The 24,008-nt window shown below is 34.4% G+C and overlaps 2 protein-coding genes across 3 annotated transcripts; one reads left to right on the forward strand and one right to left on the reverse strand.

The window, feature by feature from the left end:
* The first annotated feature begins 2,827 nt into the window (after positions 1-2,827).
* On the forward strand, positions 2,828-15,995 carry LOC102801487 (uncharacterized). 2 transcript variants are annotated; one of them, XM_006818267.3, is made up of 6 exons: positions 2,828-2,954; positions 4,241-4,349; positions 7,848-7,937; positions 10,685-10,737; positions 14,376-14,451; positions 14,805-15,995. In XM_006818267.3, the coding sequence occupies exons 1-6, from the start codon at positions 2,857-2,859 to the stop codon at positions 14,841-14,843; spliced, it is 465 nt and encodes a 154-aa protein (XP_006818330.1). In that variant the 5' UTR covers positions 2,828-2,856; the 3' UTR covers positions 14,844-15,995. The 2 variants fall into 2 exon arrangements, with proteins under 2 accessions (XP_006818330.1, XP_077866629.1); XM_078010503.1 differs by lacking the exon at positions 14,805-15,995 and having other exon boundaries at positions 14,376-14,511.
* A 1,451-nt stretch (positions 15,996-17,446) lies between these two features.
* LOC100371369 (bis(5'-nucleosyl)-tetraphosphatase [asymmetrical]-like) lies at positions 17,447-21,508 on the reverse strand. Its single transcript, XM_002736160.3, has 2 exons — positions 21,362-21,508; positions 17,447-17,770 (listed from the first exon to the last, which is right to left on the reverse strand). The coding sequence occupies exons 1-2, from the start codon at positions 21,474-21,476 to the stop codon at positions 17,457-17,459; spliced, it is 429 nt and encodes a 142-aa protein (XP_002736206.1). The 5' UTR covers positions 21,477-21,508; the 3' UTR covers positions 17,447-17,456.
* Positions 21,509-24,008: the final 2,500 nt, after the last annotated feature.

Here is a 24,008-nt window from a genome sequence, read left to right on the forward strand (position 1 = left end):
AAAATTCTCATACCTTTAAGTCGTCCCAGCGCACGGCGAAATAATAAAGCCATAATTCGAGTTTCTCGGCATTAAAACTATCGTACGTACATTTACTTGTGTGTGTCTAGAAAATATGATTGTTAAAAGTAGTTTTTATTACGCAATGCATATTGTCCATTTACTGATCGTGACTATTTGCATAATACCCGGATATAAAAAAAATGATTCTCGTGAAGAGCATCGATCTTACATATGATCTGTTTTAGATTTAGGATGCACCGTGCTACCCATGGTAGGTGTCACATTACAGTAAGCCGAGGAGTTTAGAACCATCGGGAAGGCGAGAGAATGTTGAAAATGGGTCTAGTCTCAGACATTGGTTGTTTGAGGTCTAGTGTAAAAATGTTGTTTCCTTCGTCATGTAGTTTTTAGAAACAGTATTTTCCGGATTATGTTGCTGCAAATGTTTCTAATGGTGAATCCGGGGTGAAAAAAACACAATCTACATTTTTCAACATTTCACCTTAACGGATTAATTCAATAGTCATCCACCAAATTATTAATATTCAAAGTGATCCTCGTAATCCACGTGTGTAACTGTACACTTTTTAAGCCACATACTATTAAACCATACTTGTAATATCACGTACTTTTGACGAAGAGCTATGTCCGTACACGTGTTTATCACGATATTTACTAAGGGATTGACCAATAGCCTCTACATATTACTGTTATATGTGTTGATATTTTTTTTTGTAATAAATGTCTGTTCTCTGGCATTTTTGTTTTCGAAATCTTCTTTATGCATATTTTTTATAGTATAAATATTTTATAAATTTCAAATATAAGTTTAAAAGAACTTCACAAATCCTAACATTTTAACTGGTGCATGAAAATGAATCGGCTAATGATTGAAGGAAACCCGCAAAGATTCATGGGTAACAGCGTTACCAATAAAAGCGTATTCTGATTTATCGAAATTCTTGTTCACTAAATTAAAAAACGATGTTTTGTCTTTAATGATGAGCAAAATTTTCCCTTGAACCAGATAAGGGTCCACACTTTGTATTATAAATGGGGGTAAGTACAGTTATACGTACATATTTATATTAACAAACAAACCATGAGTTTTTAAAGCGGAGGAGTCGTCACCTGCGCATGCGTCAGATGGCCATAGCGTGTTATTGTTTACAAACAAACGTCTACCCATGAGCCTTTATGTTTTAGCGTGTGTTGTTATCGTCACGTGCGCAGGTGACGACCCTGCCGCTGTAAAAAAAATGAGATACTTAAATATGTAATTTATTTATTCAAGAGATGCCTACATCAGTGTTTCTCTTCTTACGACACTCGCAAAAATGCAATGTGTACAAAACAATAAAATGCCATTAGCTTTATAAAATGTCCGAGCGTTAGCGCCGAGAGCTTAAAGGGCTGTGGTATGTGTGACATTTGTGTTGATAAACATTGCTTTTCCCACAATCCAATGCGCTCTTCTAATGATAATCACGAATACGAGTTTTGATCTGGGCGCAACGTCGATGACTCCTTCGAAACCTTCCAATCACCACAAAAATTACCCAGTTAAAGCTTGGTAACGTCTAAGTTTGCACTCGTTGGTCTGCGCAACAGCCAAAGTCGCTATCTTGTTCATATGAGACCCATATCTCGCGCATGCGCGTCGCGACGACTCGGACCACCGCCCTTTAAAACACACCTCTTATAAAATGGTAAACTACTCGAAATATATAGGCCAATACACCGAGAAATAAAATAATACTTCTATATACCATATTGTATATTAAAAAACAAACATTGTAAACAAAATGTTCTGAGCACATGTATACATGTAAAGACCTCATTCCATTCAAACGGTTTCAAGTGAATTTTGTGCTCGCCGTTTACGTCATGCACTGGTTGATCCAGAAATTTGATGATGGGGCGCTATGGAATCTCCTCGTGGCGTGGCCTGGGTTTGTCAATTGATTTTGCTAGGCGAACGGAGAGGGGGGGGGGGGCTAAATATGCGCCTGCTATGGTGCGAATTGTTGCTGACTTGCAAAATTTCGCTTACCAACATTTTGATCACGAGACAATTTTTAAATGCACGTTTGTCATTTCTGAAGAGAACAAGAGTACATTTTTTTATTTTTCAAATACAGTTTCAAAAATGCCAAATGTTCAAAACTTTCGTGCTCAAACGTCAGTTTCAAATATCTTAAACTATTAATTTTTTTAAATACACGTTTAGCATTTTGGAAACTTTTAAAATGGCAAACATTCATTAAAAAAAACATGATGTAACAAAGACGAAGCGCATTTTAAAAACAATTACATTTTTGAAGTGCACGTTTGGCATTTTAAAGTTTCAATAATATCAAACGTGTTAAAAATGTTATACATTTTAGATTCATTTTTGACCATCATTTTAGTTTTCAAGCGTGCACTGCGCCATACAGATACACCTTGACGTCTTACATGTCTAATGATTATATTAGTCTGTTGTTGGCCATACCTTCTTTTCCAGCTTCGTACCAAGGTGCCACTATATGATGACAACGTAAAGGCAGATCAAATATCATAATTTCTTGTTTCAAAAATCATATAATTATGATATTGACTCGTGACTCGACTTTTCACTCACTCTCCCAAGTATATATAATACATATATGTATATAGTGAAAAATCTGACCATAAGAACCTGGACAATTGGTAAATTTTCATGGATGTTTGATTTTTCTTTAGTTTGGAACCATAATTTCTATCCGGATTTCTTTGCAACAGCATGTAATAAAACCATAGTAAACGTCAAGGAAATACAGCGGAGTAAAGTTCGTACAACAAACATACCATGACTCACAGTACTTCAAAAAAATGGCGGCCGATTGCTTAACAACATGTCTTCTCGATTGCGAGTTATATGACAGCTGTTCATTCGAAGAATTTCAACAAGTATTCCCACGAAAATTCAGGTTTGATAATTAGAAATCTTTTGTGAAGTAATTAATATAGTGACTTCTCACTAGTTCATAAGTTGTACAGCGCTCAACTATTACAGTCACCATCATTGGTAGTACGTCCATGTACAGTGACACATTAGCCCTGCGTACAGTGCTGTGTGTACGGGGACGCGTTCGGTTGTGTGGGGACATCTATCAACCGAACGCGTCCCTGTACACACAGCACTGTACGCAGGGCTAGTTACACATTTGCTGCAGTTTAGCAGCTCTTATTGGCCGCTTAAGCTATTTTGATATTACGTTGCTCGCCCCGCAACGTATACCACGACCAAGAAAGCTGCATAAAATTAAACTGCAGCAAGTTACACATAAGTCTTTTATTAACAATCGGAGGTCCGTTCCTCCTCCATGACTATTTATATGTGTCATGGAGGAGATGCAGACCTCCGATTGTTAATAAAAGACTTGTTATAGGTAACAATTGACTGTGGTCCATGCAGTCAAGTTATCTCTAATGATTTGATCACTGAAGGCAGTGAAAGTTAACACTCCACGAACATCCATTGAAAAATAATAATCCATAAAAATGGCACGCACGTTAATTGTTAGTGCTTTGATGAATCAGGTTTTCGGTGGCCCCAAAATATAACTCGCAGCATATATCTGTCGAATTTTGCTGAACAAAAATGTTTTATTTTTACTCATAGGCATGCATTAGTGGTTTTATATACCGGGTACATTTTTCACCTTTTCAGATTCCCATTTTAAGTTTAGTCGATCAATTGATTTATAGCCCAATTTGTACTTTTCCCAGAAATGGAGATGTTCCAAATCAGGAGATGTCTCCCATTAGTATCAATACATTTGTCGCTATTTAAGTTTTTGTTTACCCATTTATTTGTCCAAATTGAATGTCCTCATAAATAATTAATTATATGTTTAGTGACTTCTATTAAAACAAATGCTAAATAGTAATGAATTAAAACAAATGAATCTATCACAATCAACCTTTAATATTCATTGCCATATTTACTGGTGGATAAAATATATACCACGATGAACATTTTTCAATAAATCACATTCTATAGCGACAAAATGGTTATACAACGTTAATGCTTTATTTTTGACATATCTCTGATCAAAATAAAATATTATTAAAATAGTAAGCGAATATTCCTTTATAAAAAAAAACACATTGAAAATTGGTATTGCACCTATCAATGTTTTCCTCCAGAATAGGGGAGGAGGTTAGGCTGAATTTTGACATTTTTTTTTTTCTTGGCATATCACCATTTTAGGGATCATTCAGATGTTAAGGGCCTTTATCGAACATTTCGTAGACAGAGAAAAATCATACGAGAAACGGTAAGAAGAAACATTGAAAGACGATATGGAGATAATATGAAGGTAAGGTATGAGGCTTTATTATTTTTAATTCTTATATATGGTAGAACATTACATAAAACATATAATCTCAATGCGCTTTACAAAAATAAAGTTATAAAAAATACATTATTTAGAAAAATAACATTACATTCAAAACCTGATAAAAACACATCGTTGTACTTATGTACTATGGTAATCTACTTGTATATGGTAAAGATGAGTTTTTAGTTGAGACTTGAAAGCAGACAAAGTGGGTACATGTACAAGGCAAATAGCTCTGGGAACTGCTTGGGTGCAGCAACCAAAAATGCCCTCTTTCCGTTAATGCTCTTGTTTATGACCGGGGTTCAAATAACCTTATAGTGGATGAAGAATGAGTTTGCCGAACTGGAATAGTAATGAGGTCGGATAGATGGTGCTTCATTGTGTAAAATCTTGTATACAAACATTAAAACCTTAAAAACAATACACTGGGAAACTAATAACCAGTGAAGAATTATGTGCTCATGTTTACGTGAAAGGGTAACCCATTGAGCTGCAGAATTTTGAATACGTTGAAGGTGGGCAATTAGATAATTAGGAAGATGGATATATATAGATTATTACAATAATCCAATCTAGAGCTTATAAAAGCTTAATCTTTTCAGGGCATCATCAGTTAATAAAGTTAATAATTTTTTAAACATGATACATTATATTAATGATATAGAAATAATATGAAGGTATTGTACATAATACATGCAACTTTATCCCTTCAGTGCTGGGTTGGACACGAAATGTAAAAGTTGACGTCAAAACCTGGGGAGGTTAACAAAATCATTTAAAAGTAATCGATTATTAAACATTATTGAAATATGATATGGAGAAAATATGAAGGTACATTTGTATTATCCAAAAATCATTTTGTATACAATTTTAGCCCTTCAGGGTAAATGGTTAATAAAGTTAATCATTTATTATCATAAATGAAATATGATATGAAGATAATATTGTAGAAAAATAGATAGTACAAGCAACCTAATCCCAATATCCCAATATCCCTTCTGGGATAATAAAGTTAATCTGATATGGAGACATGGCTAGTCCTGTACTGAACTTGCTTGACACCTGGGAGAGGATGAGAAGGCATGTTGTGGACTATGCATAACAAATTTGTGACACATATATGTATTACATGCTAAACACTATGAGTGTTGTTAATTCATGATGTACAGTTGTTGGCACACATGTATGGTTTCAACTCAGGCGGCCCTCACAAATGACTGTGAGCCATGAGTACTGTCAAATCTGTATTAGAAGCTGAATCCCTAATAGAAGTTGCACCCATTCTTTTTGAATAATTGAGAACTAAAAATTCATCATTTCTCATATGTGTAGAGGATATAATAGAAGCCGTATCCCCTCTGTTGCATTGTACCATTTTAATAAAAGCCGAGGTTTGTTATACAGATTTTACAGTACTGCATCTTATTCTGGACATTCTTTTCGGATTGGCAATGGTTAACTTAAGAGAATACAGCTAGAAGAGTTTACACAGCTCATCTAGTTGAGCAGAAAGCCATGATGATACAGTCATCATGCCTGTAGCAGTGCATGTGTAGATATTTCTGTTCCACTAATATCTAAAGAACCAGTGTCATTAGATTTCAATGAAACATACTTTGAGGTTATTACAAAGATACCTCAAAATATGCACGAAGACAGTACAACAGGAGTATTGGCCGATGCACATCAACGGTGTACTGTCTGAGTGCATATGAGGTATCCTCGTAATAACTTATTATACATCTTTTCCTTCCAAGAATACATTGTGGGAATGCCGAAGTCCAAAATTTTTAGAACAGAGAACAGAATCAGCGAACTTCTTTGTGTGGAGTTTGGTCAAACCTTTGGTGGCAGCCATGTTTGTTTTTATTAATAGAGGATGCTTATGCACGTAATCATTTCATATTTGGAATTCGCATTTCCTAATATGATACGATGAAAATACCCTGTAAAATACCTCACGCTGTAACTAATGGCGTTACGGTGACAGATGTATAATAATGTGCTATAATTAAAAGGTATGGCTGGGGCTGAAATTCATAATTAGCACATTTATAACTTAAGATTGATTCTCTTGTATCTTAAAAACCACCATGTACATTCTAGTGGTCATTCGGGCTAAAATCTGTGTAAACTAATTAGGCAAAGAACAAACAATTCTGTGTTCATAGTATTGACAACAACAATATTAGGTAGGCAGGTAGTGTTTTAATTAATTTTTTTTCAAATTGTGCCCGTTGTGGATTTTTTTTTGCAGTCATCTACTAGTCATCCACAACACCAAGGGAAGTAAATGAACAAAGTAACTTTTGTGGGTGAATCATGGCTAATTTGCATAAAAAATAAAAGCTAAATTGGCTAATTTGCATAAAAAGAAAAAAACCAAATTGGCTAATTTGCATAAAATAAAAGTTTGGGTTATCAGAAAGATTATTTTTTTTCTCTACCTGATCTTTGTCATCAGCATATCCCCTATGTAGCCCTGCGTACAGTGCTGTGTGTACGGGGACGCGTTTGGTTGATAGATGTCCCCACCACAGCCCTGCGTACCTCCATAGACAAAGTCCGGGAGCGCACCGTAATTGGTGCGCAAGTTAAAAATAACTTTTAATAAGTAGTTTCCCAGCCGAAATCGGTTGAAATGGCGGTAGTTATCCGTAACAAGCATTACAAAGTTATCTGAAACTGAAATGTCTTTAAATAACAACTAGTAAAGACGAACAAATTGTAAACGCGTAGATACCGGAGGAATTACCCACCAAACGCCGCCATTTTTAATCTCATTCACGCGAGAGAATGCGTTTGTTTTTAGGGCAAAGTAGCCGATTTCATCCACAACTGGACTCCGAACTGGGAGTTCTAGATATATCTGGTAATCGATCATCATTTTTGGTACCTGGGCATGTTATTTCATTAAAAAAGTTATATTTTTCAAAATCCCGGACTTTGTCTATGGAGGTACGCAGGGCTGTGGTGGGGACATCTATCAATCAAACGCGTCCCCTTACACACAGCACTGTACGCAGGGCTAATCCCCTATGGATCATTTACCAAGATTACAGAGTGAGAAATTGACAAGTTTTGCTGAATAATTTGTTCATACCGTACTTACCTTGTAAAACAAGCAGAAACCAAGAATTAACTCAAATTTAGATAAATTTTTGGTGAATTTAATTTCAATTTTGGACCAAATAAAAAATTGGAAATTTTTGTAAGATTTTATGTGAAAAAGACTAAAATGAAACTATTTTGTAGATGGTGCCTGAAGTTGACTTTGGCAATCAAAGGGTTAAAGCCCAAACATCCATTTAGTCCTTTTATATCAGTTTGCCGGATTTACAAAAACATGCGATGGTGATAGAAATTGACAAAAACACACTTTATAATATTGGCTTAGATTATTTTCTCCACCTTTAGGCAATACTTCATATATATATATCAATTATTTATATTTTAATTTTTGTTATTACTCAGATGTTTGACTCACGGGGAAAAACTACCAATTTGCAATCAATTGACACAGCTATAGAAGAATTGGAAAATATGGAGATGGACTTACAGCAGGTAAATCAACATGGACATTTGTGCTTGTATCATGTGACGACCTTACCGTATTCACTACTCATACCAAATCCTTAAAAACTCTTTGGGTTATAGTATGTAACTAAACCAGATCTAAGTTGAATGGTTATTCCATTTTCGGAAATCAAGACCCAGAGCAGCTAATTATTATTTCTAATCCATACAATTTTAAAGAGATTGGAAAGCTAGCTTAGATTCTATAATCTCCTACAACAATGTGTTCTGTAGAGACAGTTCTGTAGGCTCCAAAGCCATTTTCAAAAGACAAGGCCTGTTAAATCTGTTAACTTTGGCAAACAGATACAATTTTGCTTCTTGTCTTCTTGTGCGGTCAGATGAGCTACCAAACCTCATCTTGGGATTTCAATAAACCTGTAAAGTTGCATAATATGTTCATTGTTTGTGTGCTAGTAATTCTGAGCACATGTACAAAAGAGACAGATTCATGCATGATAAATTACAAATACATGTATTAGGAAAAATACATCATCTTGTGGATTTATTCGAAAAATGTAAACAAATTAAAAAAGACAAAATTCTACTTCATTTTTTTCCCGTTTAAGCTTTTTTGTCCTTTAATTTATGTGTTTAGTTTGTACTCCCAACCAAGACTACCTTGACAGGTAATTTGCTGACTAGTACAAGCGAGGTGATTAGGGAGGGAGTCTGGAGATTGCTATCAGCTGGGTAATCTCCAAGTATATTTTACGTACTAGTCATAGGCTCACACACTTTGTTTGTTTGGCTATCTGTTTTGTTTAACAAGCTTCGTTTAGGTTATTCAACAAATTAATAAGAAGCAACACCAAATCTACGGTAATATATCAGAAAATCACTGTTCAAAACTATTCATTCTATCAAATTCACAATCCCCCTTTTGTAACTGACCTGTTTCCCCTCTTGAAAATGGTGCAAGTCAAATTTGAATGTGATAACCATCTACAGACTTTGTAAAAGCATCACTGCTTGCAAACATATCGCTGTATTCTCAGTAAATTAGCTTGACAACGTTGCCTGTTAGGAGTAGAAACCAATCGCTGTTAGCATTAACCCTCTGAGCGTCATTGTCAACTTTTGGCACCATCTACAAAATATTTTTTGTAAAGTCTGCTCCTCCCCACATTAAATTTTGATAAAAATTGACAAACCTTTTGATCAAAAACTAAAAGGAATATCTGAAACTGTCTGTATGGTCCAAAATGATGATGAAATTTAGTGACAATTTAACAGTACATGTACATGTGTATGTGAAAAGACTTGCATCAAATTTTGGGCGGAAAAATATCTGGCATTAGAAAGGTTAAGGCATGCTTATAAACATCCTACCAAACTGTTCATGTGTGTTTTTACTTGCATATAACAGATGACATAGTGCTCCTAGTTTTACTTCAAAGTGTATAGTACCGGTATATACTAGTATTATCTATCAGAATTCATACTGTATTTGCTATGTTCGAAGCACATCTCCAGCAAGCAAGGAGTGGGTTCACAGAATTTAACTAGGTTTTGTTTATGAATACACATTCTTAACTACATACAAATAAATGGCAAAAAAGTTTGCTCACATTTTCTGTAATTTTTTAAATGTGACATTGCTTTTAGCTTTTGATACAAAATTTGAAATTTTTCATCAACATTTTCTGAACTGATTTAAAATTAATCAAAACTTTTTAGTAGACAAGATAGATATAAGTTTTTTCCACTATTATGGAAAATAATAAAACATAAATTATAATAAATGAATGAGTAGAAATACACATACCTGTCTCTATGGTTTCTACAGTTAGACAGCTTGTAGCCAAAAATCTGAAAAAAAATCTTCCCAGTGAAACTAATGGAAAGTTTAACAATATAACCATCCAATTTGAAAAAAAAAACTAAAGCATTGTTTGAAAACAGGAGTGGTTTACAGTTGTTGTTAGCACAGAGCTACATGTATATGGAAAAGATGCAAGCCCCTCCCCAAACGCCCTCTATAGTTCAATATTCTATCCCACAATCCTTTGCAAAATCCAACATGGAGTTAATGCATTTCTTCCCTATAATGGGAGCTATTTTGTGGATGCTGAAGTTGACTTTGACGCTCAATGGTTGAAGTAGGAATAAGTGGTGTCAATGAAAATGTCAGTCATCGATCACTATCAATTGAGTCCCAGAAAACTACTGTTGTCATGGCGCAACCAAATATGATAACTGATTGCCTATTTGAAACAACCATGAAAATAAATACATACAGCAATTACAATTTTACATAGTGTATCACAGTACAAGTGTATTTTCACTATAAAACTGTCACAATTTCTAACATTTTTGTTTGAAAAGCAACATTAATTAATTACCTTGGTACATGTACTTGGCTGACATTGCAAAAAAGCTGTTCATGTTTAATCTGTGTAAGCTGACAACAGTTTTGACGCATCCCAAGAGTTTAAAAATTTAGATAACTTTTAAATTATTGTTGTGTCAGCAGTCAGTTTTTCAAATTGGTTGTCCCATTTTTTTTTTTCTTTAATATTCTTCCCTGGTATATCATTGGAGAGGAAGCTGCGCAACATGTGTGTGTGTGTCCTCACATAAGGCATATTGTTTTTCATCCTAATGTCAGTCATACAAATACAAATATTTAGTTAGTGGTATTTACACTACCCACTAGTGTCTTCTGTGATGACATACATCATTTGTTTTATAATAGGGAATAAATACTAAATTTAACTTTGTTTTATTCACAGGAATATGATGAGTGTACTGAGGAAACAAACAAATTGAAACAAGAAATAGACGGGTAAATTTTACTAGTTTCACCTGACCAATTATTTTCAAGTATTATTATTAGTCCCCGTTCAGACGAAGTCCAAAAATGAGGACTTATAATTCGGTCTCCGTCTGTTTGTCCGTCCGTGCGTCCGTTCGGAGTCATATCTCAGAATCCCTTGGCCCGATTCCGTTCAGTCTTTGCATGTGCCTAGTACCTTATGTGGGACATATGCACATGCAGTGGTTTAGCGATTTGATTCAAAATGGCCGACTGGCAGCCATCTTGTTTCTTGAAAATGTTGTATTTTGGACATGCTTTGTCAGTTTTCATTCAAACTTGGTACATAGAGTATACATGTTAGGATACATGTCCATGACGATTTATTTCACAATTGGATCAAAGATGGCCGACTGGCAGCCATCTTGTTTTTTGAAAATGTCGTATTTTGTGCATGCTTTGTCATTTTTCATTCAAATTTAATACATAGATTATACATGTTAGGATACATGTCCCCGACCGTCCCTGAGTCTGTCCGTCCGTGTGTCAGTCTTTCCAGAGTCATATTTCAGAATCCTGTGGGCAGATTACCTTCATTCTTTGCATGTGCCTAGTACCTTATGTGGGACATATGTACATGCAGTGGTTTGGCGATTCGATTCAAAATGGCCGACTGGCAGCCATCTTGTTTTTTGCAAATGTTGTACTTTGGACATGCTTTGTCATTCAAACTTGGTACATAGATTATACATGTTAGGATACATGTCCATGACGATTTATTTCGCAATTGGATCAAAGATTGTCAACTGGCAGGCATCTTGTTTTATTTATATGCGGTATCTTGGACGTGCTCTGTCAGTTTTCATTCAAATTTGGCACATACATGTACTTTATACATGTTAGGATGCATGTCTGGGAGAATTTGTTTCAAAATCTGGTCAAGGATCGCCGATTGACAGCCATCTGACTTTTTGGCCTTACTACTATATTTCCACAATTTATGCACCATTTTCATTCGTATTTGGCACATACATCATACATATCAGTGTGTTTAATAATCAGATCAAAGATGGCCAAATAACGGCTGTTTTTATTTTTGGCCATATTACTACTACACAAAACACGTGTTTTGATGTAAATAAACAATCTGTTGTATACACCACTTGGAACTCAAGTTTCAAGGACACACTCGCGACGACCCCTCCATTTTAATATGACGAGCACAAAAAGAACTTTAAAAAAAATTAATGGGGACTGTGTCATTTTCAATGACTTGTGTTTATCTGAAATTTTGCGGTATTGCACAGGGCATACTAACTTATTTGGAAATGTGAATTCTAATTGAACTATGACATGCTGGCAGACATTTTTGAAAACCAAGTTCATAGTAAAAGAAAGGAAAATTCATTTCTCTGTTCTTGGCGTTGAACATCAAGCAGTTGGAGCAGAAAGATGTTTAATGTTATTATTATGATGCAGCAAAGTATGCACTTAGACAGTACATGATTGAATCAATCTCTGCTATGCATCAGTCAGTACTGTTTTGGTGCATTTTTGTGGTACTCTAATATTGTATGCTTTTTACATCACTCTTCCTGATATGTTGATCAGAGGTCGCCATGAAGCCAATTATTTTTGAGTTCATATTGCTCTGATCCTTTCCCTTGAACTAAATCAACCCTGAGTCTATTCTATCACAAACACAATTTATACTATGCCAATCAAAAGGAATTGATTCCAAGTGCACGCATTTCAAAACTGAAATTTCAAAAATAGCCTTAATAAGTACATATTTGAATCACTCTCATAATTTGTGATCTCTGATTTGCTATATAATCAAACAAGTCATTCTAATTGTAATCCCATCAATAAACCATTATGATATCACAGAAGTAAAGTTTAAAATTGTTCACCCAGTATCAAAATCATTAACAGCCATTACAAATGGGCTTGAAAATTATAATATATGAAATACTGACATGGTGAAGACAAAAAATAGACACCAGTTGGCTGTATTAAATCTGATCACAAAATAAATACTTTGTACCTGTAACCCAGTATGTACCAGTACTGTCATTTCTTGATTGAAATACTGACATGTTGCATGCTACTAATATGATGTTGAGTACCGGTACTATTAATATGATTTAGGTTTATTTTTCCCCAAAAATGTCCACCTGCTGGCTATATTTGACTCTAAAATTGCTGTTTGTCATAGTCAATAAAATCAGATCACAAAATCAAATTAGTCATTGCATGCCGGGAAATAGAAGGGGACATGCATGTAGTGCATAATCTTGAATTGAATCTTAAAAAATAACAAGCACCTGCAACCCAATGAAGACTGCATCATACCAAGGCTGATTGAAATCAGCCCAGTCATTTCTGAAAATTTACTGTAGACATGCTCAAGTAATAGGATTTAAGTCAGTCAGTCATTGATTTATTGGGCAAAAATTATCTGCTGCATATGTATGGAATGTCTTTGTGCCAGATTTGAAAGAAATTGTTCAATTTATCCCAAATGGATGCACAGATGAATGGACAGACCCTGAATTATTGTACCCGTTTTCAGATTCCATTCAAACAGGGACTAAAAATGTTCAGATTAGATTGTACTTAGGTGCAAATCCATAATGTTTTGACAAAACTGACTTCCCATTGTCAGACTTACCTTTCTAAAAAAACTGATTGACTCTCACTATGGAAACCTCACTATAAACATTAACATGTACATGTAGTAACCATTTTTTTCCTCATTAGGCCTTACTGTGCTTTAAATGGGGTTCTGATAAGTCGCATTTTTGGTGCACTGTACATCTGAGAGGTCCCACTAAAAAGGCACCCCAACCTTACTATGCTGTGAAATTCATCAAGAGAAATCAGTATGCATTGACATATGCAGCATGCCCACAAACAAATTAGTGATAAATATGAATAAAATTAGATTAGGTTTCAAGATAAATTTAACCAATACCGCAATTAGAAGTCTTGTACATTAACACAAGTCCTTCACTGATACAATCCAAATACTTTAAATATGATAGTACCAATGTTTTCACTCTGTTTCTTGCATCATGAAAAAGGGTCATCATCAGAAAATATCTTGTACAGTAATTTAGTCATTTTTCAGTTTTTCCAAAAAAAATTTGTCAATATTTGTTCCAATCTTCTGAAGTGCAGACTAATAACAAGACAGTGAATTTGTTTTGGAAAGAGAGAACTGGTGGTGAAAAGGATAAATCCCAAAGATATTGTGATTGAGACTGACAGCTCAGTGCAGTAACAGACATATGATGTGTTGCTTATTGCCAGTTAATGGATAAATACAGAAATTGAATATTCCCTTGCTTGATTTGATCAGTGTGAACAACATACGCATTAAATAAAACTTCACATCACATTACACCATGCTGTATATACTGTAAACCACTTTCATTCAGCAAGACAAATTTGTGAGAGCCAGTGAAATCTCAAAATTTTAGAACATCTTTCTGTTATCCTAGAGATACAGAGTCACAGTGTGTTTTATAGAATTTTGTCTTCACATTATTAAAATCATCAAATTATAAAAAATTCCTCGGTGTAAAAAAAAATGTACTTGTTGTAATGTATATGATGACCATATTTAGATCACTAATAACGTAAATATTTTTTTTTTTTTTTAGATTCTCTGCAATGGTTGCTACAAATCTGGGTCATTTCAAAAATATGGCAAAAAAATGCGATTATCAAACTCTGGAGGTAAAAAAAAAATCCTTTTTTGTGTGTGTTAATCTGTATTGTTATAAGTAAAGATTGTGTGTATATATTTGTATATATACATTGTCAAATACAGGATGCAGTTATTTGTTCAAATTGAAACTTTGCTATTGCTATTTAGAAATCAAAACAAAAAGTGGGGAAACATGATAATGTGTCAGTTTTATCCCTGTGATGTTCACTTTGAATCATAAAGAATGGATTTATTACCGGTATATTATTTATAGTCAACGAAACTAGTAGAATTGAACTTCAACTTTAGTTCCTATGAAGTGCTTGTACCTAAAAAAGAGAATATTATTCGCATATTTTGTAAATTACCCTTTGTCTTCCAGAAAGTTGTATCAATTCTTGAAGAGACTCCATCAGAGTGAAGTGTCATGCACTGCTATCGTGCATGGAAGCACAGGGCTTACAACAGATCACAAGTCACTATGTATAGATGATGTTTGATACTTTCTGTTACCAGGATAGGACTATAGGTGTCACTATGCTCATATTTATCACTGGTTTGTTTGGTTGACTCATCCAAGAGAAAGACTTGTGGTCATAAAATATTATGCTGTGTTGGTTGGCAGTATACTGACTGCAGAACTACCGGTATTACTATATGAAAACTAAATACGTTCTCAGTAAAAATGTAACAAACTTGACTAGTCAATGGGATGACAATTGTAGCACAGAGGCAAGAGATGCTGTTCATCTATACTGTCTGTTTATCCACTGTCAGTCGGTATATATATCAAGTTTTTTAATTTTCTTCACCATTTCCGCTCACCACAAAATCCTGCATCATGCATGAAATTGAATATAAAAACAGGACAAACAAAGGTCATAGTGGTGTTAAAACATGGTGTTAGATTCAACAAACACAAATGTATTTTTTGGGGGGTATTTTTACACTTAATAATGTGCTATTAAACATTTGATGATGGCCAATCTGAAAGATAGACATTTCGGCATTGAACTATAAAACAGTGAAGTTCAAAATCAAGTCCTTCAATTTTGTTTTAGTACACAAGATCTCAGTGTATGAGAAATCGTCTATTGGACTGTGATTTTAATATTATGAGTAGTTTAGAATGCTAAGTGTGAAGATTGATTTAGATGTGGTGTACAGGGGAGAGAGGGAGAGTTAAGGTTGCAGACATCATGCCCTAACATAGCATTCACAGTTGGCGATGTTCCTAGACTGTATATCAACCAAACTGAATGTTTGGAAGGAACCTGACTGTATCTATGAATACAAGGCGTCTTGATACTGTACGAAAGAAAACATCTGCTGGGTTTGGTTGTAGAAAATTTGTAAAGTTTTTAATTTAAATTTTTGCTTTTGTAAACAATTACTTATTTGCATAATTATAATTTATGATATTTTATCAGTGAAATAAGCATAATAACCAAATAAAGATGTTTACAATATGTAAAGGCACATATTGATAGCCAAATATTTCAGCTTACACAACCCCATTTATGTTGAATCCCAATTAAAATGTCTTGCAAATGAATTGTGTTCACCATTGAAACTATTTGTGTAATGAATTTCTTACAGTGCGGAAACATGAAAAGTCTTTCTGAATTACTTGATACGTCTTTTTCTACTTTTTCATGTTCGCAATTTGGCGCCATGGTGTTTATTCATTTGCATTAGGGGAGTCACAGTTCGCAATGTAGAGGGCTTGGATTGCATACGTCATCGACCTTAACCAGTGACTGTAGATTAGAAGCAATCAGAGTCTCTTTCCTACATCACATTTCAATTGGATACTACTATACATACAACCTGGAAAATGAACACCATGAGAAAGTGTGTACATAAATAAAACAGTACACTTTTTTTACTGTTCACACACAAGCTTGCTGAGGAATATGTACAGTACTAGTTTCCAGATTTATTATTGGTAATAATGTATATCGTTCTTGGCAATATTGGTGATAATTTTTATATTCTCAAAGTTCACTGGTGTTAATCTAAACTCACAAATTAGTCGGTGAGAATTTGTTGAACAAACAAATTGCAAATCTCACCAATGAAGTGTAAATATGGATTCTCGCCATATCTCAACGATATCTGAGAGAATGATATCAAGTCTAACTATTCAAAGTAAAACTTGAAAATAAAAACGGTTAAGCTTCAGAATTTTTCTATTTCTACCAGGGTGAATATTTTGAAAATAACATTTTCTGAATTGGTACATTGTGTGTCAAATATGCACAAGGCTTATTTGCTCCACTTTTCAATGTTTGATGAAAACAGGTGAAGTAGAGGCAAGTTTTATTGTTAATACTTATAAATAGCTATCCATTTTATGACTACAAGCACTGACCAGATTCAAAATAGGAACGTTATTTGTCTTGACATGTACTCCTGTGCAACATTCTTTGATCTGGCATGCACAGAGACAGTACAGCAGTAGTATCAACCCACTTGTAACTGCATACTGTCTGTGGTATCCTTGTAATAACCTTATTATATACATCATACAAGATACATCATAGGGATGCCGAAATCCAAATCATGGGTTCGGTCAAACCCTGGAGACTGCCATGTTTGTTTTTATTATGGGAGAGCGTGTAATCTTTCAATATTTGAAATTTGCATTTCATAATATGAAATATTTAAATACCTAGTGCAAAACTGCAAAATTACGGCAAGCTGTAACTTGTGGCATTACAGTGACAGGTGTATAATAATAAGTACCTATTACTGGATATTTGACAATTGCAGTGATAGCATAGAACTACACAACATACACAGAATGTTCTAAGATCATGTACATAATATGTTTTGCCAGATTCTCACCTTTTTCAGGGTTTCTCACTACTTCCACATACATAATTCACATTTATACTACCCCAAGTATGTTGATTAACATTTCTGTTGAAAAGAATCAATTATACCTGGTGATAAGAAACCCACAGGTTCATCTTTGGGTTGTTACCATGACAAAATGACCATTAAATGCAGTAAACTGAATTTGGGAGTGTTAAAGATTACATTTAATAAAATTATCAGCATCTCTGAGAGCTTCTTGCATTTCTACATATTTCGCAATATCACAAGCCTTATCTATCTCCAACCATTCATAACGCTGATGTTCCTTGCTTAGTTTTACAGCAACGTTTCTATCCACCAGCTCAGCCAACCAATAAACCACAGTTTTTAATCTCCCTTTTACGTTGTATTTTAGAACTTTTTTGAAGTCTTCGATCATTTTAAAATGCGCCGCTGTCAACCCAGCTTCTTCTTCGGTTTCTCGTAGTGCTGTGACTTTATCAGATTCTCCTGGGTCTACATGACCTGAAAGTGAGGAAAACCATTTCAGTTCAAATAAAATGTAACTGATTGATTGGATCTTTCTTCTCTAATCCACTGACACTGCAAGTCAGCGTCAGCTCTACACCTATCTGATGCATATCGCACCAGGAGTTTCGGATTTTACGGATATAATAAATTCAGTAATTTCTTTACTTAATAATGATAAATTAAACTTGTTGCATAAATAAACTGGCTCTAAAATTGTATAAATCTACACATGATTTTATTCAAGGAAGTTCTATTTCAAGCTAATTAAAACCTGCAAATACATTGGAAATTTCAAACTTCAAACGCAAATTTTACTATCGTTATTATGTGTTAGTTTCTGCTGTTCCAAAGATTGAAATATTTCACTCAAATATGTATTTAAAGAGTAAATTAAATTGTAAACGGAAGTATTAAGTTTTGTGTATAAACACTAGACAGTTTAAAAGGAGCACTATTTTAGCCACAATTGGCTAACAAGGTGTCTTATTACACAGGCTTGTGCTGAGATGGTGTGTCCTGTGGTGACGCAATACATCTAATCACAAGAAGTCTAATGGAATTTAGAATGCAATTCTAAAATATTATAAACATACAACTAAAACATTCTTTTCAAACCATAACTTGTGTTCAACTGTGAAATGTGGTATGCAATATACATCTGCGGAAAAAGATTGATCGATATCTGTAAATCAAATATGGTAGTATGAATGCGTTGATAGGACCAGAAATGGGTTAATTTATGCAAACCAAAAGAACATACATACTGTCAAAGGTTATTATTCTAAGTTAGGTCCCACAATTTGAAAATTGGTGTCAAGTCTTGTTTTATGAGTGGAAAACAAACTTTTTGATAAAGGGGAAATTCATGATTTGGGACATTTTTGTATTCTTTTTATTTCTGAAAACTATGAAATAGTAAAACTGAAATAAATGTATAAAACACATATATATATATATATATAATTGCAATAACCCTACGTTGTATACACTGGTCTACCACTTGTGGAATTATGGTGTGAATCTCATGGTATAACCACCTTCAACTGGGGGTTTTTACTTAAAGGGGAAGTCAAGCCAAACAACACAATGACCCCCCCCCCCCAAGAAAAAGCTCCACAAATGTAGGAGAATGCAATTTACAGTTTTTTTTATATCACTTTTCATTCTCTAGATATTCAACATTTCATCAGTATTATGTAGTCAGCCATCTTGATCTCAAGCAAAGGATCATGGGTAAAGTATGACATCATAGAGTCTGTTGTCAGAAATTGAGAAAATGATTCTCATCTTTCTCAATTTCTGACAACAGACTCTATGATGTCATACTTTACCCATAATCCTTTGCCGAAGAATCAGAATGGCGGTCTACATAAATTGATAAAAAATTGAATATCTAGAGAATGAGAAGTGATATAAAACATAGTTAAACTCTGGTGACCTTGCCCTTTGTTATATAATATTTCCCTTTTTCATAGTTTGTTTCAATATAAACATGCATTGTCATAATTAATTTCGAATACAAACAAATTTGGGGGTTGAACCACCAGTGGGGAATCAGTCTACCGAATGTCCTTAAAAGATGTAAATATCTTACAAAAACATTGGTGCCTAATTTGTTTAACTATTTTAAGGGACAAAATTTCCAGCTTTATTCAAAGTTATTCAGATATTTTAGTATAAAAACAAATGCAGAAAAATGCATCACAGAAAAAAAGTGCTGCATTTAGACATTAATAGATTCATAAAACATGTAAGATAATAGAAAATCTTAGCTGGCTTTTGTCCAAGTATTTTGTACAAGTGTATGTCAAAAATTCATGATTTACTGAGACAAATATGAACTGCCTTATTATATTAATTGTACTGTATTATATGAAAAGTAAAAAAAAAAACACCCTCTATGAATAGCTATCATGTTGCAAGCTCTGCTTTGTATGCAAATCAACTTAAATAGTTGGTGTCCAGTGGAGGGAGAAGTCAACAGTACTGTTGCCTCCTGAGAATCTACATCTTCAAACTACAATTTTTGTTTTTGAAGTGCATTTTTAAATTAGTATTATAAAAGCTCTATCATTCTGTTCTAATAGCTGAAACAAATTCCTGTGAATTTTCATTTGTTGAATGAACTGTCAAATACAGAATACACATATTTTATTACAATTTTCTTTTCAAAATGGGGATGCAACATTTTGCTTTTTATGTATTTTTTTATGTATTGTTCTTGATTTGATAACTTTTGACTAAACAGATTTTCTATTAGCTTCAGATCTTGATCAAAGTTTGGCACCCAGTTCATAGCAGTGCTTATATTGATTTTCTGACATTTTCTTGTTTTCTGTAAAGATTTTATTGGTAGGTTTGCAAATGTGTATCAGACTGTGCAATCTCTCCATGAGTTGGTTTTGAAACCCAGTATGGGATTCTGAGATACATTACCAAGGATATTATTACAAGATAAATCATTTGCTTCATTGAACACATACAACAATGTATATTTCCACTGAGATCAGTGACCTTTGATGTGTATCACCAGTGATCAGTCAAGTAGAAACAGTCAAAATATTTTATCAGATTTTCTCAATTTTTGCATGATATTTTCATACAGAACATCTGTTGTTCAAACTCAGGGAAGACTTTATACTGATGAATAAGGTGACCAAGTTTGATAAAGTTTGGAATAGAATTAGTAAAGTTATTATGTACACAATAACAATTATTAACAACAACAACAACAACGACGACAACGCCGGACAAAATTTTTCCCTTAATATACCTTTCCCTTCCATCTTTGATGGTACGGGCAAGGTAAAAAACTGTAAATTGCATTTCCTTGCATTTGCCGAGCTCTTCCATCGAGGAGTATTATGTTGTTAGCCATGACCTTCACTTTAACAATGTACATTCATGTATTATATATTACATATTAAGATGGGGTAAAACAGTCAAATTCGAACTTGTGACGATACAAAAACCATGCTAAAGCTACTGTAAAATACTTTATTTTAGCTGGAAATAATTTTCGCTGGAAAAGCATTTTGGGTGTTTTGTATGAAATTTATTTTCACTGATTTTTGACGAGTTGAATGTGAAATATAGGGAAAAAAGTATATTCGCTGGATTTTATTTTCACGGAATCATCCTTTTAGCGAAAATAAATTCCAAGCGAAAATAAAGTATTCTACAGTATCTGAAAAGGCAATATAAATATATTTATTTATTTTGCGGGTTGTTTTCATTGTTTTTGTTGGAGGCCCCTGGGCTGATATTTCTTGAGTTTATCTGAAGCATAGACGCTATGATCTATGCCTGAGTTGCATTCCTGTCTCTATGTTGTGTTATGGTAGATCATCATAAGGTATACTACGGGAAAGCGTGTGTACAGATAGCTGCAGTTCTGTAGCTCGCGAGCTACAGAACTGCAGCTAGTGTACAGAGTACATTTGTGAAATGAACGTGTAATCATGGGGTTTATAGTTCCATGGTGTAATTCACTCGTGACTTGCTGTGCAATTGGTCTGCCGGTTCAACTGTGTCCCATCTTTCCTGGCATCAAAACTAGCACTACATGCAACTTGTATCACACACCTTTTGGTGGAGTCCAATGATGTTGCCCATATGAAGTCTGCATCAATAAATATTCAGGTTTTCCTTGAAAGCGACGAAAGATGATCAGACCGGCAGCTCTCACAGTAGCGGCCATTTTTGTTTATTTCCTGGTGTTATAGCGCCCTCTTAGAGAGGAAAAAGTAATCGAACGGACGACTGCCAGTATCGTCGCAAACCACGTCCTTTTTCGGCTGCTGATGGTTGCGTGGCGCGGAAAAAATACTCTGGTGGGAGAGAATGGCTAGTATAGAAAATTCCCAGCATACCGTACACGTCATTGATTTTAGAGAAAGTCATCATAAATCAGTACTTGTCTGAGAGAGACGGTAATTTGTCCTTTTCGGTCATGTTGGTGTGACTTACATCCTAAATAGGGGTTTTGAGACGCCCATCCGAACTTTATAAAAATACGAGCATTATTTTTGTTGGCAAATATGTTCTCGTCACGTACCGTTGCTCCATGCGTGGGACGTGTTTAAAGGAAATACTTTGGGACGTGTATCTGGTGGTATCAGTATTTACTTTCGGACCGAGTTCGCCAACTTAGCAGAAAGTGGCTCGACAAGAGATCCTGGAGAACAATGATGTAAATATTTACTTCCAGATGATTTATTTCACGGGGTGGGAGCATTAGAGTTACTCGGGTGAGCGTCGTCAAGAGTAAGCTGTAATCAACTGTTTTTATTTTTGTAATACTGTAATTTAAATAAATAAAAAAAACGTAAAGTCGTAGACGTCCGTAATTTGTACAAAGATATTATTTTTTGTAAGTGCATAAAACATTTTCCGAATTAAATGTCGCAATTCGTACGCAATTTTCAATGTTGATTCTTAAACACAAATTATCAAAAATATTATAAAAACTATAAAATCTAATTAGTAATTTGTTTTTATTTCCTGTACCAGCTACCCCCCTTGCCCACCTACTCTCAGGTGATAATAATTGATATATTTCGAAATATGAATGTGCAATAATGCTTGCCAGATAACCAAATCTTAAAATTATTATACATGACAATTTCAATGCCCGCACTGCTGAACTACCAAGCAAGGTTTCAAATGAGATCAGTAGATTCCTTCCAACTTAAAACTGTGTACGCTTTCTGGCAAAATAGTCAGCTTCCGCATACGGTCGATTATTACTGAATTTCTGTAAACATACTCAAATGCGTACAGGCAACGATAAATTACATTCATTGTTATTATGTACGTACTAAATATCAAGGTTTCAGCGTAATTAGTCCTATGAAGTTTAACAATTTCGATCTTTTGGTATAATTGTCGATGATAGACTCGACATGAACCGATTTCCAGCCAATTATTTTTTGTTATTATCTTGCTCTTCCAGTTATAAATGGTCACGACAATTACAAGCCAAGTAGAAGTGCGTCATATTTGTGGCTTACTGGGATAGTACCGACAATATAATATTTAATGAATTTAAAACATCGATATCAGATGAGAATATTGTTCGGATTCTCACATATTTATCAAATATGATAAAGTAGATAACTACTGTACAGTACATATGGAAATCATTGCAGCATTGCAAGAAAAAGTAAGCACGTTAAACCAGGCGCATTTGTGGGCCACGCCTTTAACCGACTGAAAAATGACATGTCTAATAATAACCAGGAACTTCCTTCAAGCTGTTCGAGTATTAATTTCAACTAAACAGGGCAGCCTTCAGCGAAAATTAAAATTGGCGAATGGTTTGGGTACTTTTTTCATCTTTTTGAAGATTCGAGTAGCAAAAACTCTGCACTTGATTGAGGGTACTTGAAAGAAGTATTTTTGAAAAGATGTAAACACATTTGGGATTGTGTACAGTTGTCCAATGAAGACGAATGAGCATTAGGAATGGGTCATTTGAAATCATGGGGTAGCCAAGAAAAAAGTGCATGCAAGCTGAGGCAGGGAAAAAAAGTTGACACATTCAAGAAAAAAAAAATGTTTAGATAAAGCGATCCGTCTCCCATGATTTAAAATGGCTGACCCCTTACAGTAAAACGAACGTGTCGTGTAGATAGAAGAAGATAGAAAATAACCTAGTGTAATTTGTTTTTAAAACAAGATTCTGAAAATGATTGGTAAAATATGGAAAGTTTTGTTATGGGGCAATGCAATGGTTTCTTCCTCTTTAAAAAAAATATTAAAGATAACATTTCTGGCCAAATGTCATTATTTATAGTTAATACCCTTTTATTGAGCGACCGAGTCACTCACTCTTTCAGTATAATTTTCATTGGGGCTCATCAAACAAGAATAAAATACTAGAAATATATATAATAACGTTTATAGGTTAATATTCACTGTCTGATTGCTTAATGTGCTACTAGTGGGAACGTGGAAAGGTAAATCAAAAAGTAAACAGTACCCTTATACATTTTATCACAGTCCTGTGATTTTATGAAGATTTGTTGTGTTCTCCTAACTACACAACAATACAATTGTCTAATATTGACTGTAGCAGACCGTGGTAACATATGCAGATTAAACCAATACTTCAATACATAGAAATTCGGTTTCATGTCTAAATTTCAGCAAGTGTTACTTCTAAAATAAAAACGAAATGTACTGTAATCGCGCATAAAGCGTTACAGGGAAAATATTGCGTCCGGAAATT

This window comes from Saccoglossus kowalevskii, chromosome 13 (assembly GCF_978046115.1).
Source record: "Saccoglossus kowalevskii chromosome 13, keSacKowa6.1, whole genome shotgun sequence".
Lineage (NCBI taxonomy): Eukaryota > Metazoa > Hemichordata > Enteropneusta > Harrimaniidae > Saccoglossus > Saccoglossus kowalevskii.

Bases quoted from the DNA above. Each gene is read 5' to 3' on its own strand.
- LOC102801487 (XM_078010503.1), top strand. From the start codon at position 2,857: ATGGCGGCCGATTGCTTAACAACATGTCTTCTCGATTGCGAGTTATAT. The intron at 4,350-7,847 runs GTAAGGTATGAG...GTTATTACTCAG, and splicing joins GATATGGAGATAATATGAAG to ATGTTTGACTCACGGGGAAA. The intron at 10,738-14,375 runs GTAAATTTTACT...TTTTTTTTTTAG, and splicing joins TTGAAACAAGAAATAGACGG to ATTCTCTGCAATGGTTGCTA.
- LOC100371369 (XM_002736160.3), bottom strand. From the start codon at position 21,476: ATGGCCGCTACTGTGAGAGCTGCCGGTCTGATCATCTTTCGTCGCTTT. The intron at 17,771-21,361 runs GTGTGTGATACA...CCTCACTTTCAG, and splicing joins TCATTGGACTCCACCAAAAG to GTCATGTAGACCCAGGAGAA.